Genomic DNA, 19,196 nt, shown 5'->3' with positions numbered 1-19,196 from the left:
ACTGTTTCTCATACATACACTGCTGCTACTGTTTCTCATACATACGCTGCTGCTACTGTTTCTCATACATACACTGCTGCTACTGTTTCTCATACATACACTGCTGCTACTGTTTCTCATACATACGCTGCTGCTACTGTTTCTCATACATACACTGCTGCTACTGTTTCTCATACATACGCTGCTGCTACTGTTTCTCATACATACACTGCTGCTACTGTTTCTCATACATACACTGCTGCTACTGTTTCTCATACATACGCTGCTGCTACTGTTTCTCATACATACGCTGCTGCTACTGTTTCTCATACATACACTGCTGCTACTGTTTCTCATACATACACTGCTGCTACTGTTTCTCATACATACGCTGCTGCTACTGTTTCTCATACATACACTGCTGCTACTGTTTCTCATACATACGCTGCTGCTACTGTTTCTCATACATACACTGCTGCTACTGTTTCTCATACATACGCTGCTGCTACTGTTTCTCATACATACACTGCTGCTACTGTTTCTCATACATACACTGCTGCTACTGTTTCTCATACATACGCTGCTGCTACTGTTTCTCATACATACACTGCTGCTGCTACTGTTTCTCATACATACACTGCTGCTACTGTTTCTCATACATACACTGCTGCTACTGTTTCTCATACATACACTGCTGCTACTGTTTCTCATACATACACTGCTGCTACTGTTTCACATACATACACTGCTGCTACTGTTTCACATACATACACTGCTGCTACTGTTTCTCATACATACACTGCTGCTACTGTTTCTCATACATACACTGCTGCTACTGTTTCTCATACATACACTGCTGCTACTGTTTCTCATACATACACTGCTGCTACTGTTTCTCATACATACACTGCTGCTACTGTTTCTCATACATACGCTGCTGCTACTGTTTCTCATACATATGCTGCTGCTACTGTTTCTCATACATACGCTGCTGCTACTGTTTCTCATACATACGCTGCTGCTACTGTTTCTCATACATACACTGCTGCTACTGTTTCTCATACATACACTGCTGCTACTGTTTCTCATACATACACTGCTGCTACTGTTTCTCATACATACACTGCTGCTGCTACTGTTTCTCATACATGCGCTGCTGCTACTGTTTCTCATACATACGCTGCTGCTACTGTTTCTCATACATACACTGCTGCTACTGTTTCTCATACATACACTGCTGCTGCTACTGTTTCTCATACATACGCTGCTGCTACTGTTTCTCATACATACACTGCTGCTACTGTTTCTCATTCATACGCTGCTGCTACTGTTTCTCATACATACACTGCTGCTACTGTTTCTCATACATACACTGCTGCTACTGTTTCTCATACATACACTGCTGCTACTGTTTCTCATACATACACTGCTGCTACTGTTTCTCATACATACACTGCTGCTGCTACTGTTTCTCATACATACACTGCTGCTACTGTTTCTCATACATACACTGCTGCTACTGTTTCTCATACATACGCTGCTGCTACTGTTTCTCATACATACACTGCTGCTGCTACTGTTTCTCATACATACGCTGCTGCTACTGTTTCTCATACATACGCTGCTGCTACTGTTTCTCATACATACACTGCTGCTACTGTTTCTCATACATACACTGCTGCTACTGTTTCTCATACATACACTGCTGCTACTGTTTCTCATACATACGCTGCTGCTACTGTTTCTCATACATACGCTGCTGCTACTGTTTCTCATACATACGCTGCTGCTACTGTTTCTCATACATACACTGCTGCTACTGTTTCTCATACATACGCTGCTGCTACTGTTTCTCATACATACGCTGCTGCTACTGTTTCTCATACATACGCTGCTGCTACTGTTTCTCATACATACGCTGCTGCTACTGTTTCTCATACATACGCTGCTGCTACTGTTTCTCATACATACACTGCTGCTACTGTTTCTCATACATACACTGCTGCTACTGTTTCTCATACATACACTGCTGCTACTGTTTCTCATACATACACTGCTGCTACTGTTTCTCATACATACACTGCTGCTACTGTTTCACATACATACACTGCTGCTACTGTTTCTCATACATACACTGCTGCTACTGTTTCTCATACATACACTGCTGCTGCTACTGTTTCTCATACATACGCTGCTGCTACTGTTTCTCATACATACACTGCTGCTACTGTTTCTCATACATACACTGCTGCTACTGTTTCTCATACATACACTGCTGCTACTGTTTCTCATACATACACTGCTGCTACTGTTTCTCATACATACACTGCTGCTACTGTTTCTCATACATACGCTGCTGCTACTGTTTCTCATACATACACTGCTGCTACTGTCTATTATCTGTCCTTTGCCTAGTCACTTCACCCCTACCGATATGTACATATCTACCTCAGTTACCTCGTACCCCTGCACATCAACTCGGTACTCCCTGTACTGTATCATGATATTTTTGTTATTGTTATTTTTACTCATTATTGTTATTTGTTATTCACTCTGGATTGATTCCTCGTGTCAGTATTTAATTCTTCTTCTTTTTTTCTTGTTCTTTAACTCCGCATTGTTGGAAAAGGACCCATAAGTAAGCGTTTCACTGTTAGTCTACACCTGTTGTTTATGAAGCATGTGACAAATAACATTTGATTTGAAAGAAGGATGCATATGCAGAACTGTACTACTACTGTAAAATATGGTGGTGGATCTTTTATGTTATGGGGCTGTTTTGCTTCTACTGGTCCTGGTTCCCTTAAGTTCAACGGCATCATAAAAAGTCTGCCAAGTACCAGGATATTGTAGCTAAAAACATGGTTGCCTCTGCCAGGAGGCTGAAACTTGACCGTAAGGGGATCTTCCATCAAGACAATGCATATATCAAAATTCCACAAAGAAATGGTTAATTTGCCACAAAATCAACGTTTTGCAGCTGACATCGGTCTCTGGACAAACCTGTGGTTTGAATTGAAGAGGGCAGTCGTTATACAAAGACCAAAGGATATCAAAGTTCTGGAAAGATTCTGTATGGAAGATGGATCCCTCTCAATGTGTTCTCCAATCTCATAAAACATTATGGAAAAAGGCTAAGTGCCATTATCCTTGCAGCGGGGGGTGCACAAAGTATTGAAAACAGGGACCCTAGCCAATCATTTTTACAGGTTCTTTGTGAGATTTTGTTGTATTACTTGTTAAAGGTGCAATACGGGATTTTTTTGTTGTCAAATTTTTGCATTGTAATTTCAGAAAATGTCCATTAAATACTGTATCTGCTGCTAATAGCGGAATGATAGTGTTTCACAGTATTACTTATCTGCAAGTGTTGTGATCGGCTGTGATATTTGCCTATTCATATCTCCCACCAGAGTGGCATCTGTTGTCAAACTGGGAAAGCTGTTCCGACTTTGTGGCTGTGTTATCTAGTGGAAATCATTGTACCATCTATATCGCTGTGAAATATATTTTCAATAAGACAAAATATAGTTTTTACAGCTGTTTGAAGCTGGTGGACCAAAAGGGGTACAATAAGTCGAGGCTGAGTGTGTGCGTGGTGGTGAGTGTGCGTGGTGGTGAGTGTGCGTGGTGGTGAGTGTGTGCGTGGTGGTGGTGTGTGTGTGGTGGTGAGTGTGTGTGTGTGCGTGGTGGTGAGTGTGTGTATGTGTCTTCAGCAATTTTTTGGGGCCTTTCTCAGAAACCGCCTGTCATGTACGTTCCCCAGTGATGCACTGGGCCGTCCGCACCACCCTCTGTAGGGCCTTCTGATCGAGGTTGGTGCAGTTGCCATGCAAGTGATACAACCAGTCAGGATGCTCTCGATGGTGCAGCTATAAAAGGATCTGAGGGGCCATGCCAAATTGTTTCAGCCTTCTGCTGTGTTGAGAAGACCATGTTAAGTCCTCAGTGATGTGGACACCGAGGAACTTGAATCGCTCTTCCTCTTGCTCTCACACTCTCTACAGTGCCGTGAAAAAGTATTTGCCCCCTTTCATATTTTCTGTATTTTTCATAATGAATGTTATCAGATCTTCAACCAAAACCTAAAATGAGATAAAGTGAACCTGAGTTTACAAATAACAACAAAACTTGAATCATATTTCATTTATTTAATTAACAAAGTTATGCAACACCCAATTCCCCTACGTGAAAAAGTAATTGCCCCCTTACTCTCAATAACTGGTTGTGCCACCTTTAATGGCTGCAACCAAATGCTTCCTGTGGTTGTTGATCATCGCTGTGGAGGAATTTTGGCCCATTCTTGCATGTAGAATGTCTTTAGCGCAGCAACATTTGTGTTTTTTCAAGCAAGAACTGCTTGTTTCTAGTCCTGACAAAACATCTCAATTGGGATTAAGTCTGGACTTTGACTAAGCCATTCCAAAACTTCAAATGTGTTTCTTTTTAACCATTTTCATGTAGACTTGATTGCGTGTTTTGGATCATTGTCTTGCTGCATGACCCAGCTGCACTTCAGCTCACAGACGGATGACCTGACATTCTCCTATAGAATTCTCTGATACTGAGTGTAATTCATGGTTCCTTCTATTAAGGCAAGTTGTCCAGGTCCTGGGGCAGCAAAGCATTCCCTAACCATCACACTACCACCACCATGCTTGACCGTTGGTATGAGGTTATTACTGTGGAATGGCCAGACCTAATCCCAATTGTGTCAGGACTTGAAGAGAGCAGTTCATGCTTGAAAACCCACAAATGTCGCTGAGTTCAAATCAAATGTATTTGTCACATACACATGGTTAGCAGATGTTAATGCGAGTGTAGCGAAATGCTTGTGCTTCTAGTTCCGACAATGCAGTAATAACCAACCAAGTTGAAGCAGTTCTGCATGGAAGAGTGGGCCAAAATTCCTTCCTCTTTTTTTTCTCGACGTGAGCGATCGAGCAACAACTACAGAAAGCGTTTGGTTGGAGTTATTGCAGCTAAATGTGGCACAACCAGTTATTGAGTGTAAGGGGGCAATTACTTTTACACACAGTTTGCTAACTTTGTTTATGAAACACATTTTCTAAGTATGTAATTGTTGTGTTATTTGTTCACTCAGGTTCCCTTGATCTAATATTAGCTTTTGGTTGAATGTTCAACAATCAAAATATGCAAAAGTGAAGAAAATTTGAAAGGAGGCAAATACCTTTTCTTAGCACTCTATGTGTGTATATATAGCTCAATATGTATTTTTTGGTCATCTTTATTAAGGCTGCCATTAATTTTGGAGATAAAAATAATTGTTATTGCTCTCTCCCTCCCTTTCTGTCCTTCTCTCTATCAGACATTCTTCAGGGGCAGCACTACTTTATATCAGAGGATGAAGCTCTACATCCAGGACATGTGGAATAAGTGTGACATCACAGCTATCTCACTCTTTGCACTGGGCATGTGCTGCAGGTGTGTGTTTTTACGTATGTGCACGTGTTTGTCTGTGTCGATGTAAACAGCTTTTTAACATTTCTAATATTCGTTTTTTTTCTATCACTTTGGCACCTTTTCCAGATGTAAGTGGTATATTTTTCAAAACTCTGGTACGTACAAAACTCTAAGCTGATAACACTTGTAATTCTCCCTGTCTTATGTTCAGAACCTTTGATTGAGCATTCATTAGGGTTTCACACATCTTTCACACCTGAGTCATTCATGCAAAATCAAAGTTTTGTCTGTGAAATACCATGAAAACAAAGTTTATCAGTTTATAGGCTCACCATTTAGTAATTTTAACTACCATTTAATCCAATAGCAAAAAATACAAGATAAACATTTCAAAACGGTTATTTTTGAAGTACTGAAGAAGAAAAACAAATTGTACATGGTAAATATCATTTTCCATACAATATATTACTGTTTTTTTATACAATCATTTGTATCCAATGGCAGGTTTTGAGCATGTTGAGAAATATGTCAGTCTTAGTTTCATTATTCTTATACAGTACATAGGCAGTTAACCCACTGTTCCTAGGCCGTCATTGAAATTAAGAATTTGTTCTTAAATGACTTGCCTAGTTAAATAAAGGTAAAATGAAAAAAAACATACGTAGGACAAATGATCAGAAATAGGGGTATTGTAACGCAGTTGGCTGCTGTAAAAACGTAGAATGATGTTGTATGCCTTTTCTACCTCATGAAACATTGTACAAGATCACCTTTTCTACGTGACTTGTCAACTGATTCAGTATTGCCTGTCTCTCTGCTTGAAATTCACCAGCTCATCAGATAGTGGAATATATTGTTATATACAACCCAGTTATTTCAGCAGTACATTCTACACTACACTATAATTCCACTGTGTCCTATTGAAAAACAATGCCTGATGGAGAATGATGAGTATTTACAGCCACATCCATATACGATTCGGTTTTACCTTCCAACTTAAAGGGTAGGTAGCTTAAACGTAACCACATGTAACATATGGATTTGCATTAGTATTCGCATCAAAAGTCCCAATGTGAAGTTACATGTCGCTTTTCTGTTTTTCAAGTTATTATATAAAACCGATCAGAGTGCCAAAGTCAATATTGGAAAATGTTTTTGTGGAGTGTGACATTTATATGAAGGACCCGGCAAGCCATGCTATTCCCAGTAATGTAAATTCCAACAAATAACTTCAAATTAAACCAAATCGTTTACACACAACTACTAGTTTCAATTACATTTTCAGACAACTTACAAGCAAATACTTTATGACTGTATTGTTACAAATCAGCTTGCAAGGTTGCTAGCCTGCTAACGTTAGCCCTACCAGCCTGCTGTCTACATACCACCACAGACCGATGCTGGCACTAAAACCCCGCTCATTGAGCTGTATACCACCATAAGCAAACAGGAAAATGCTCATCCAGAGGCGGCGCTCCTAGTGGCCGGGGACTTTAATCAGCTTGACCTAATTTCTATCAGTATGTTAAATGTGCAACCAGAGGGGAAAAGATTCTAGACTACCTTTACTCCGCACACAGAGACGCGTACAAGCTCTCCCTCGCCCTCCATTTGGCAAATCGGACCATAATTCTATCCTCCTGATTCCTGCTGGAAAATACGTATTTTCAACATCGAAAAAATAAGTATTTTCAACTTTCATTCAGAACCGACTATAACCATGTGTTTTTTGTGTGTTCTAGAATGTTCCCATGGTCCTATGAATTTGGCCGGGCTGTGATGGCTGTGGACTACATGGTGTTTACCCTCCGTCTCATCCACATATTCGCCATCCACAAACAGCTGGGACCCAAGATCATCATCGTTGAAAAAATGGTGAGGGCTTTCTAAAAAGAGGGATAAAACACTTTTTACTGCAGTGCATCTAGATCAGGGATTGACAACTTTCATGTTTGTGAGGGCCACAAAAAAATGGTAATGAGGGGCTCTGCGTACCCACAAACATGTAGTCAAAGTCCAAGCCTTAAAGCTTTTTGGGAGCCCTAGCGAAATTTAGTTTTAGAGTTAATTTCCTGCAATTCTACACATTTTGCAATGGGCATAGAGAAAATGTTGCAAGTTTGCTACAATTTGAGAGAAAGAAAATGAGATGGGGTGGAGATGAAGAATCTCATATAAAATATACGTATTTTGATTTGTGTAACACTTTTTTGGTTACTACATGATTCCATATGTGTTATTTCATAGTTTTGATGTCTTTACTATTATTCTACAATGTTAAAATTATGAAAACCTTGGAATGAGTAGGTGTGTCCAAACCTTTGACTGGTATTGTATATATGTATGTGTATACAGTGCCTTCGAAAAGTATTCAGACCACTTGACTTTTTCCACATTTCGTTAAGTTAAGCCTTATTCTAAAATGGTTTGAATACATTTTTCCCTCATCAATCTACACACAATACCCCATAATGACAAAGCAAAAACAGGTTATTAGACATTTAAAAAAAAGTTAAACTGAAATATTACATTTACATAACTATTCTGACCCTTTACTCAGTACTTTGTTGAAGCAGTTTTCGCAGCAATTACAGCATCGAGTCTTCTTGGGTATGATGCTACAAGCTTGGCACAACTGTATTTGGGGAGTTTCTCCCATTCTTCTCTGCAGAACCTCTCGAGCTCTGTCACGTTGGATTGGGAGCATTTCTTCACAGCTATTTTCAGGTCTCTCTAGAGATGTTTGATCAGGTTTAAGTCCAGGCTGTGGCTGTGCCACTCAAGCACATTCAGAAAATTGTCCTGAAGCCACTCCTGCATTGTCTTGGCTGTGTGCTTAGGGTCGTTGTCCTGTTGGAAGGTGAACCTTTGCCCCAGTCTGAGGTCCTGAGAGCTCTGGAGCAGGTTTTCATCAAGGATCTGTGTACTTTGCTCCGTTCATCTTTGCCTCGATCCTGACTAGTCTCCCAGTCCTTGCTGCTGAAAACATCTCCACAGCATGATTCTGCCACCACCATATTTTACCGTAGGGATGGTGCCAGGTTTCCTCCAGATGTGACACTTGTCATTCAGGCCAAATAGTTCAATCTGGGTTTCATCAGACCAGAGAATCTTGTTTCTCATGGTCTGAGAGTCTTTAGGTGGCTTTTGGCAAACTCCAAGCGGGCTGTCATGTGCTCTTTTACTTAGGAGTGGCTTCCGTCTGGCCACTCTACTATAAAATCAAATCAAATTTCATTGGTCACATACACATGGTTTGCAGATGTTAATGCGAGTGTAGCGAAATGCTTGGACTTCTAGTTCCAACAGTGCAGTAATATCTAACAAATCGAACAATTCCCAAAAACGACCTAATACACACATCTAAAAGGGCGAATGAGAATATGTACATATAAATATATGGATGAGCGATGGCCGAGCGGCATAGGCAAGGTGCATTAGTTGGTGTAAAATACATTACTCATATCACATGTACAGTGCCTTGCGAAAGTATTCGGCCCCCTTGAACTTTGCGACCTTTTGCCACATTTCAGGCTTCAAACATAAAGATATAAAACTGTATTTTTTTGTGAAGAATCAACAACAAGTGGGACACAATCATGAAGTGGAACGACATTTATTGGATATTTCAAACTTTTTTAACAAATCAAAAACTGAAAAATTGGACGTGCAAAATTATTCAGCCCCCTTAAGTTAATACTTTGTAGCGCCACCTTTTGCTGCGATTACAGCTGTAAGTCGCTTGGGGTATGTCTCTATCAGTTTTGCACATCGAGAGACTGAATTTTTTTCCCATTCCTCCTTGCAAAACAGCTCGAGCTCAGTGAGGTTGGATGGAGAGCATTTGTGAACAGCAGTTTTCAGTTCTTTCCACAGATTCTCGATTGGATTCATGTCTGGACTTTGACTTGGCCATTCTAACACCTGGATATGTTTATTTTTGAACCATTCCATTGTAGATTTTGCTTTATCTTTTGGATCATTGTCTTGTTGGAAGACAAATCTCCGTCCCAGTCTCAGGTCTTTTGCAGACTCCATCAGGTTTTCTTCCAGAATGGTCCTGTATTTGGCTCCATCCATCTCCCCATCAATTTTAACCATCTTCCCTGTCCCTGCTGAAGAAAAGCAGGCCCAAACCATGATGCTGCCACTACCATGTTTGACAGTGGGGATGGTGTGTTCAGCTGTGTTGCTTTTACGCCAAACATAACGTTTTGCATTGTTGCTAAAAAGTTCCATTTTGGTTTCATCTGACCAGAGCACCTTCTTCCACATGTTTGGTGTGTCTCCCAGGTGGCTTGTGGCAAACTTTAAACAACACTTTTTATGGATATCTTTAAGAAATGGCTTTCTTCTTGCCACTCTTCCATAAAGGCCAGATTTGTGCAATATACGATTGTTGTCCTATGGACAGAGTCTCCCACCTCAGCTGTAGATCTCTGCAGTTCATCCAGAGTGATCATGGGCCTCTTGGCTGCATCTCTGATCAGTCTTCTCCTTGTATGAGCTGAAAGTTTAGAGGGACGGCCAGGTCTTGGTAGATTTGCAGTGGTCTGATACTCCTTCCATTTCAATATTATCGCTTGCACAGTGCTCCTTGGGATGTTTAACGCTTGGGAAATATTTTTGTATCCAAATCCGGCTTTAAACTTCTTCACAACAGTATCTCGGACCTGCCTGGTGTGTTCCTTGTTCTTCATGATGCTCTCTGCGCTTTTAACGGACCTCTGAGACTATCACAGTGCAGGTGCATTTATACGGAGACTTGATTACACACAGGTGGATTGTATTTATCATCATTAGTCATTTAGGTCAACATTGGATCATTCAGAGATCCTCACTGAACTTCTGGAGAGAGTTTGCTGCACTGAAAGTAAAGGGGCTGAATAATTTTGCACGCCCAATTTTTCAGTTTTTGATTTGTTAAAAAAGTTTGAAATATCCAATAAATGTCGTTCCACTTCATGATTGTGTCCCACTTGTTGTTGATTCTTCACAAAAAAATACAGTTTTATATCTTTAGTGATTGGGGCTCAATGTGGGCAGCAGCCTCTCTGAGTTAGTGATTGGGTCTCAATGTGGGCAGCAGCCTCTCTGAGTTAGTGATTGGGTCTCAATGTGGGCAGCAGCCTCTCTGAGTTAGTGATCGGGGCTCAATGTGGGCAACAGCCTCTCTGAGTTAGTGATTGCTGTTTAGTAGTCTGATGGCCTTGAGATAGAAGCTGTTTCTCAATCTCTCGGTCCCAGCTTTGATGCACCTGTACTGACCTCGCCTTCTGGATGGTAGCGGGGTGAACAGGCAGTGGCCCGGGTGGTTGTTGTCCTTGACAATCTTTTTGGCCTTCCTGTGCTGTAGGTGTCATGGAGGGCATGTAGTTTCAGATCAGTTTATTTGTCACGTGCGCCGAATACAACAGGTAGACCTTACAGTGAAATGCTTACTTACAGGCTCTAAAAAAAAGTATGTGTGTGTGTGCGAAACAAAAGTGTGTGTGTGTGTGTGTGTGTGTGTGTGTGTGTGTAGGTAAGTAAAGAAATAAAACAACAGTAAAAATACATTTGAAAAAAGAGTAGCAAGGCTATATACAGACACCTGTTAGTCAGGCTTATTGAGGTAGTATGTACATGTAGGTATCGTTAAAGTGACTATGCATATATGATGAACAGAGAGTAGCAGAAGCGTAAAAAGAGGGGTTGGCGGGTGGTGGGACACATTGCAGATAGCCCGGGTTAGCCAATGTGCAGGAGCACTGGTTGGACGGGCCAATTAGGTAGTATGTACATGAATGTATAGTTAAAGTGACTATGCATATAAGATAAACAGAGAGTAGCAGCAGCGTAAAAGAGGGGTTGGGGGGGCACACACAATGCAAATAGTCTGGGTAACCATTTCGTTACCTGTTCACGAGTCTTATGGCTTGGTGGTAAAACCTGTTGAGAAGCCTTTTTGTCCTAGACTTGGCACTCCGGTACCGCTTGCCATGCGGTAGTAGAAAGAACCGTCTATGACTGGGGTGGCTGGGGTCTTTGACAATTTTTAGGGCCTTCCTCTGACACCGCCTGGTGTAGAGGTCCTGGATGGCAGGCAGCTTTGTCCCAGTGATGTACTGGGCCTTACACACTACCCTCTGAAGTGCCTTGCGGTCAGAGGCCGAGCAATTGCCATACCAGGCAGTGATGCAACAGGATGCTCTCGATGTTGCAGCTGTAGAACCTTTTGAGGATCTCAGGACCCATGCCAAATCTTTTTAGTTTCCTGAGGGGGGAATAGGCTTTGTCATGCCCTCTTCACAACTATCTTGGTGTGTTTGGACCAATCTAGTTTGTTGTTGATCTGGACACCAAGGAACTTGAAGCTCTCAACCTGCTCCACTACAGCCCAGTCGATGAGAATGGAGACGTACTCGGTCCTCCTTTTCCTGTACTCCACAATCATCTCCTTAGTCTTGGTTACGTTGAGGGATAGGTTGTTATTCTGGCACCACCCAGCCAGGTCTCTAACCTCCTCCCTATAGGCTGTCTCGTCGTTGTCAGTGATCAGGCCTACCACTGTTGTGTCGTCAGCAAACTTAATGATGGTGTTGGAGTCGTGCCTGGCCATGCAGTCGTGGGTGAACAGGGAGTACAGGAGGGGACTGAGCACGCACCCCTGGGGAGCTCCAGTGTTGAGGATCAGTGTGGCAGATGTTTGCTACCTACCCTCACCACCTGCGGGCGGCCTGTCAGGAAGTCCAGGATCCAGTTGCAGAGGGAGGTGTTTAGTCCCAGGATCCTTAGCTTGGTGATGAGCTTTGAGGGTACTATGGTGTTGAACGCTGAGCTGTAGTCAATGAACAGCATTCTCACATCGGTGTTCCTTTTGTCCAGATGGGAAAGGGCAGTGTGGAGTGCAATAGAGATTGCATCATCTGTGGATCTGTTTGGGTGGTATGCAAATTGGAGTGCTTCTAGGGTTTCTGGGATAATGGTGTTGATGTGAGCCATCACCAGCCTTTCATAGCTACGGACGTGAGCGCTACGGGTCTGTAGTTATTTCGGCAGGTTGCCTTTGTGTTCTTGGGCACAGGGACTATGGTGGTCTGCTTGAAGCATGTTGATATTACGGACTCAATCAGGGACATTTTGAAAATGTCAGTGAAGACACCTTCCAGTTGGTCAGCACATGCCCGGAGCACACGTCCTGGTAATCCATCTGGCCCTGCAGCCTTGTGTATTTTGACCTGTTTAAAGGTCTTACTCACATCGGCTACGGAGAGCGTGATCACACAGTTGTCCGGACCAGCTGATGCTCTCATGCATGCCTCAGTGTTGCTTACCTCAAAGTTTGCACCCGGTGATGTGTTGTGCAGACCGCACCACCCTTGTGGTTGAGAGCGGTGCAGTTGCAGTACCAGGCTGTGATACAGCCCGACAGGATGCTCTCGATTGCATCTGTAAAAGTTTGTCAGGGTTTTGGGAGACGAGACAAATTTCTTCAGCCCCCTAAGGTTTGAGAGGCGCTGTTGCGTCTTCTTCACCACACTGTCTGTGTGGGTGGACCATTTCAGTTTGTCTATGATGTGTATGCCCAGGAACTTCAAAGTTTTCCACCTTCTCCACTGCTGACCCTTCGATGTGGATAGGGGAGTGCTCCCTCTGCTGTTTCCTGAAGTCCACGATCATCACCTTTGTTTTGTTGACGTTGAGTGAGAGGTTGTTTTCCTGACACCACACTCCGAGTGTTTTTGCTCTGACATGCACTGTCAACTGTGAGACCTTTTATATAGACAAGTGTGTGTGCCTTTCCAAATCCTGTCCAATCAATTGAATTTACCCCAGGTGGGCTCCGATCAAGTTGTAGAAACATCTCAAGGATTATCAATGGAAACCAGATGCACCTGAGCTCAATTTCGAGTGTCATAGCAAAGGGTCTGAATACCTATGTAAATAGAAAATTGTTAATACATTTGCAAACATTTCTAAGAACCTGTTTTCACTTTGCCATTATGCGGTATTGAGTGTAGATTTTTTTTTTTCATTTAATAAATTTTAGAATAAGGCTGTAATGTGGAAAAAGTCAATGGGTTTGAATACTTTCCGAAGGCACTGTGTGTGTGTGTGTGTGTGTGTGTGTGTGTGTGTGTGTGTGTGCGTGTGTGTGTGTGTGTGTGTGTGTGTGTGTCATTGAGTCTGATAGCATAGGCAGCGCCATCGAGGCCATCTCCATTTTGAAGTAGTCAATTTCCTTTTACAACTTCTATGAGTTCACAAACAAACTGAAAAGGTGCTCACAAACCACCCTGAGTTTGTTGTTTGAACAGGTAAATAGCCACGGTTTGCGATTTAATTCAACTTGCAATTTTGGAATCTTTGCTCACAAGTATAATTCATTGTCTGATCCCTCCTAATACCCGGATGGAATCATGTAATCCTTTCTTAACCAATTGGAAGTCCCACACATTCGACTACTTAAAAATGGTGAAAGTCCATATTGGCGCTGCCATGCTAAAACTGTATTTTGGGAAGTAGAGTCCCCAACCTGTCTAGCAAAAATATTCAGACCTCTTGGATTTCTTCACATTTTATTAACATTGATTTAATTGTAATTTTGTTTGGTCAACAATTTACTCAAAATAATCTGTCAAAGTGGAATATATATATATATATATATATATATATATATATATATATATATATATAATTTCTATTATTCTTTTATAAAAGAGAAAATCTCCCACTTTAACATTTTGAGTATTTTGTGTAGACTGTTGACAAGAAATTACAAATAAATCTATTTTAATCCCACTTTGTAAATCCAAGGGGCCTGAATACTTTTGCAAAGCACTGTCTATGGTCTAGATCCAGGTGCTGGTTTTGGCAGCGACAACTAATATCCAAAAACAAGTTTTAAAAACTGCACTAGAGAAAACAGACAATGTCATTTTGTCCCCTTAATATTCTGTTCCCCTCCTGATTGGCAGATGAAGGACGTCTTCTTCTTCCTCTTCTTCCTGGCGGTGTGGCTCATGGCCTACGGCGTAGCCAATCAGGCGCTGCTCTACTCCTACGATCCTCGTCCCGGTTGGATCTTCCGCCGAGTGTTCTACAGGCCATACCTGCACATATTTGGACATATCCCCATTCATGAAATGGATGGTGTGTTAATGTTTGTGTACGAATGTGGTTTGCATGTAACATAGTACAGGTAACTGCCAAAATAAAGGAAACACTTGTGTAAATGAGGGATACAAAGTACTGTATAAGTTAAGTTAATTAAACAATTACCATACAATCATACATAGGGTCATGTACAAACATGCCCAGTTGGCCATTATTTTGGCTACCATGGCTAGAAGAGATCTGTGACTTTGAAAGAGGGGTCTGAAAGGAGGATAGGAGATTTAATGTGGGTGTGTGTGTGTGTGTGTGTGTGTCCACAAAACACCAAATGATGGAATTTCTCATGGATTAAAAGGTGTTGCATCCCTCCAATAGAGTTCTAGACACTTGTAGAATCTGTGCCAAGGCACATTGAAGCTGTTCTGGCTCGTTGTGGCCCAACACCCTATTAAGACACTTTATGTTGGTGTTTCCTTTATTTTGGAAGTTACCTGTGTATATACCTGTATGCACACTGAGCGTAATAAACATTAAGGACACCTTCCTAATATTGAGTTGCACCCCACATTTTTTTACCCTCAGAACAGCCTGAATTTGTCAGGGCATGGACTTTACAAGGTGTCAAGTGTTCCAAAGGGATGCTGGCCCATGTTGGCTCCAATGCTTCCCACAGTTGTGTCAAGATGGCTGGATGTCCTTTAGGTGGTGGACCATTATTGACACACCGGAAACTGTTAAGCGTGAAAAACACAGCAGCATTGCAGTTCTTGACACAAACCGTTGCACCTGGCACCTACTACCGTAACTTGTTCAAGGGCACTTAAATATTTTGTCTTGCCCATTCACCCTCTGAATGGCACACACACAATCCATGTCTCAAGGCTTGAAAATCATTCTTCAACCTGTCTCCTCCCCTTCATCTTCACTGATTGAAGTGGATTTAGCAGGTGAGGGATATCTTTCACCTGGATTCACGAGTCAGTCTATGTCATGAAAAGAGCAGGTGTTCCTAATGTTTTGTATACTCAGTGTGTATGTGTATACCTGCCTCTCTCTTTCTCGGTTCCTCTATCTCTGTATCCCATCTAAATTCCCTCCAACCTCTGCCCAATCTACCCTCTTTGTCGTACCATTTTAAATATTTATTCTGCACACCCCTCCCCCTCCCCCTGCTCCTTCTCATCTCTTTTGAACTCTCACCGTCTCCCTCCCTCCTCTCCCTCTGTCTGTCTGTAGCTGATAAACTGGAGGAGGGGATAGAGTGCACCAATAACGTCACCCTGATCGAGGCAGGGGCCGAGCCCTGCACGAGTACCTATGCTAACTGGCTGGTGGTCATCTTATTGGTCATCTTTCTGCTGGTCACCAACATCCTGTTGGTCAACCTGCTCATTGCCATGTTCAGGTAACGGACCCTCTCGGTCTGTCCCTCTTTCACTCTCTGTCCCACTTTCACACTCTGTCCCTCTTTCACTCTCTGTCCCTCTTTCACTCTCTGTCCCACTTTCACTCTCTGTCCCTCTTTCACTCTCTGTCCCACTTTCACACTCTGTCCCTCTTTCACTCTGTCCCACTTTCACTCTCTGTCCCTCTTTCACTCTGTCCCTCTTTCACTCTCTCCCTCTTTCACTCTCTGTCCCACTTTCATACTCTGTCCCTCTTTCACTCTCGGTCCCACTTTCATACTCTCTGTCCCTCTTTCACTCTCTGTCCCTCTTTCACTCTCTGTCCCTCTTTCACTCTCTGTCCCTCTTTCACACTCTGTCCCTCTTTCACTCTCTGTTCCTCTTTCCCATCTAGCACCCCCCCCCCCCCCCCATATGCCTGTTTTCACTCTATTTGTGTGTACCCTTGAGAGATCATCACTCATTCAATAGGCCTCTTTAATCCGTGGGCTGAATTCATTTTATCTTATCTTATCTATCTTTTATCTTATATTCATTTTATCTTATCTTATCTTTATCTCTAGTTCCTTACTGTTGCTGTATTTAAATTAATCAACTTGATAGACTTATCAAGTGTCTTATTTGATACTAGCCCTGCATGTTTGTGGTGTCAAAATGCCATATCTTTTTCTGGCTCTTCTTTCATGTGTGTCATTGGGGCCCAAAACATCATTAACCAAAAAGTATAATAAAATCAATCATTTGTTATATGAGCGGGAGTCACTTCCCTGATATTCTGCCTGTTAACCATTTCTTGCTTTCCTTCCTTCCTTCCTTCCTTCCTTCCTTCCTTCCTTCCTTCCTTCCTTCCTTCCTTCCTTCCTTCCTTCCTTCCTTCCTTCCTTCCTTCCTTCCTTCCTTCCTGTAGTTACACATTCTCCAAAGTGCAGGAGCACAGTGACACCCACTGGAAGTTCCAGCGCTACAACTTGATCGCAGAGTACCACTCTAGACCCTGTCTGGCTCCACCCTTCATCATCCTCTCCCACCTCCACCTCTTCATCAAGAGACACATCCGCATGATCCCCTCTGTCAAGATCAAACACTTTGGTTAGAGACTGGGGGAGGGAGACCAATGATCAGATAATTCACTTCAAGTATTGGACTTCCAGTGTTTTAGAAGTCTACTTCCCTTGTCCTTCAAGAGTATTTTTCTCATTTTCTCTTCTTCCCATTTTCTTTGTTCTTCCCTCTTTCCCCCTCCTCTATCCCTTCTTCAGTTCTGGATATCCGTGGCAGGCAGGCCAGTAGACTGAACACATGGGAGGCCATCCAGAAGGAGAATATACTGTCTGCCCAGAACAAACGAGAGCGAGAGAAAGACTCGGAGAGACTCAAACGCACCTCTGTCAAGTCAGACATCGCTCCATCTCTCACCTTCGTCCACTTATTTATGTCATCGACTAAATGCCAGATTCATTTAACAGCTTCAGTTAACAGCTCGGCTTGATCTGGCCTATGAATAGAATGGTGTAGATTGATTGTCTTCCTGTGTTAGGGATTGGGCCAATGACATTTTAAATTCATGAATCAAACTAATTAATACACTTCCTAAATTGATTGAGAAGTGATATGTGAATTGACTGCTATTCTGTGTTGCGGTTGTGTCTGAAGGGTGGACAGTGTCCTAAAGCAGATGGCAGAGATCCGGGACCACGGCCACAGGCTAAGAATGCTGGAGGCAGAGGTCAGTGTCAGCCTGGGCTGCTGCCCGCAGCTCTCTCTCAAACAAACTGTATCTGCGCAGTGGCAACGAGACACGTGCCTGAAGTTTCAGTGGTTCTTAATTTGGGGGGGGGGGGGGCTTAGTGTGTATCTGTGCACGCACGTCTCCCTCAACATTTGGACTGCAGCTGTTGAATCTGCCTGCTCAGCACTGTATAGAGTCCATCCATCAGGGTCACCCCTCTCACCCTCTCTCTCTCTGTCTCTCTCCCAGTTGGAGTACTGTTCTAGTGCCCTCTCCTGGATGGTGCAGGCTCTCTCTCAGAGTAACTTGATAAAGCCCACACGTCCTCCGCCCGCTCTCCGAGGTAAGGTTGCATACAGATATGTAATACATATGATATAGGTTACACATATGTTCTATTTCTACGAAATGGTGCCTCCTACCTCCGTGAGACCTTTCCAGTCATGGGATATAACATTTAAATTAACTTTATTGATCCCCAGTCAATTGTATTACTTGGTTTCATGTATTAATTCCAGTTTGTGTTTTCTCTTTCAGATCTAACTCTCCAACTAGCTGACCCAAGTCTGATGGAGAATAATGAAATCTAGACACGTGTACACACACACACAATCACTGTCACTCAGGGCAAAAGAATGTCTGACTTGATGCTCATTCGTCCACCGTCCTTTTATAAACTTTGATCATTTGAACTGCTGCCATCTTGTAAGTGGACCATTGTTGCTGTTCTATGTTACACTTGTTGTTCTAGAAATCTTTTTCCTGTGGGTTCTAGAATGTATTGGCGTCTTGTTATTAATGTAATATGTACAGACATTTGTAAAAGTGCAATTAAAATGTCTCTACCCCCATAATGACATGACCAGGTATAAACACATTCAACCTGACACAATCACAAGAACATACATTGTTTGTATGTTGATTTTTGGTTTTGCACTCACTCTCAGCAAGGGCTGTATTCAATCAGTTCTGCCTTAATGCACGGTAACCGACAACTGTATAGCAGTTTCATTGTTTTTATTTACGTGATGTCAGAGTTGTGCTGGAGTGGCCAATGCCTAGGAATGCTATTTCCTGATGTTGCACCTAGTGTTCAGCCAGGGGTAAACAAAAGACTACTGCAACCTGATTGGCTGAACGCAATGTGCAATTTCACTTCCTTATGCTATAAAATACATTTTACCAAAACAAATATGATTCTTCATGTTCAGAATTGTTCAGTGGGGTCTTTCTCTAACATATCATTAACATTATCCAAAAAGTCAGATTTCATAATCTAATACTTCCGATAATAAGCACTGAGCTATGTTGACAGGGCGGTGCCGCTTTCTCACAGCAACTTTTAAGGATTTTAGCTCTGGTGGTCATCTAAAAATGTGTTTCCGCGAGTCGCAAAAGGCTAAATTAGCGTGCCACAAGCTGAATTAAATCTAAAAAGCTTTGAAAAAGCTTTGAAAATAGAAAGCTTGCGGTACGCTTAGTGATATGCTTGTTTTTTTAGAGGTATTTCCCATTAATATGAAAAGCATATACTAAAGTATGAAAATATAACATGTGGT

The 19,196-nt window shown here is 42.2% G+C and overlaps 1 protein-coding gene across 3 annotated transcripts in view; it reads left to right on the top strand.

The window, feature by feature from the left end:
* LOC110538664 (transient receptor potential cation channel subfamily M member 4) overlaps positions 1-18,491 on the top strand; it is a 58,180-nt gene extending 39,689 nt beyond the window's left edge. The window contains exons 19-27 of one of the 3 annotated variants that reach the window (XM_036938820.1): positions 5,309-5,424; positions 7,146-7,278; positions 14,364-14,538; positions 15,739-15,907; positions 16,816-16,997; positions 17,168-17,300; positions 17,562-17,634; positions 17,887-17,980; positions 18,175-18,491. In XM_036938820.1, the coding sequence (XP_036794715.1) occupies positions 5,309-5,424; positions 7,146-7,278; positions 14,364-14,538; positions 15,739-15,907; positions 16,816-16,997; positions 17,168-17,300; positions 17,562-17,634; positions 17,887-17,980; positions 18,175-18,227 (1,128 nt within the window). In that variant the 3' untranslated portion in view covers positions 18,228-18,491. Of the gene's footprint in view, positions 1-5,308; positions 5,425-7,145; positions 7,279-14,363; positions 14,539-15,738; positions 15,908-16,471; positions 16,776-16,815; positions 16,998-17,167; positions 17,301-17,561; positions 17,635-17,886; positions 17,981-18,174 lie in introns of those variants that run through there. The other 2 variants (XR_005035156.1, XM_036938821.1) reach the window with 2 other exon arrangements.
* Positions 18,492-19,196: the final 705 nt, after the last annotated feature.

This window comes from Oncorhynchus mykiss, chromosome 12 (genome assembly GCF_013265735.2).
Source record: "Oncorhynchus mykiss isolate Arlee chromosome 12, USDA_OmykA_1.1, whole genome shotgun sequence".
NCBI lineage: Eukaryota > Metazoa > Chordata > Actinopteri > Salmoniformes > Salmonidae > Oncorhynchus > Oncorhynchus mykiss.
Note: the sequence above shows the minus strand (reverse complement) of the source record. Positions and strands in the feature narration are given on the sequence as shown.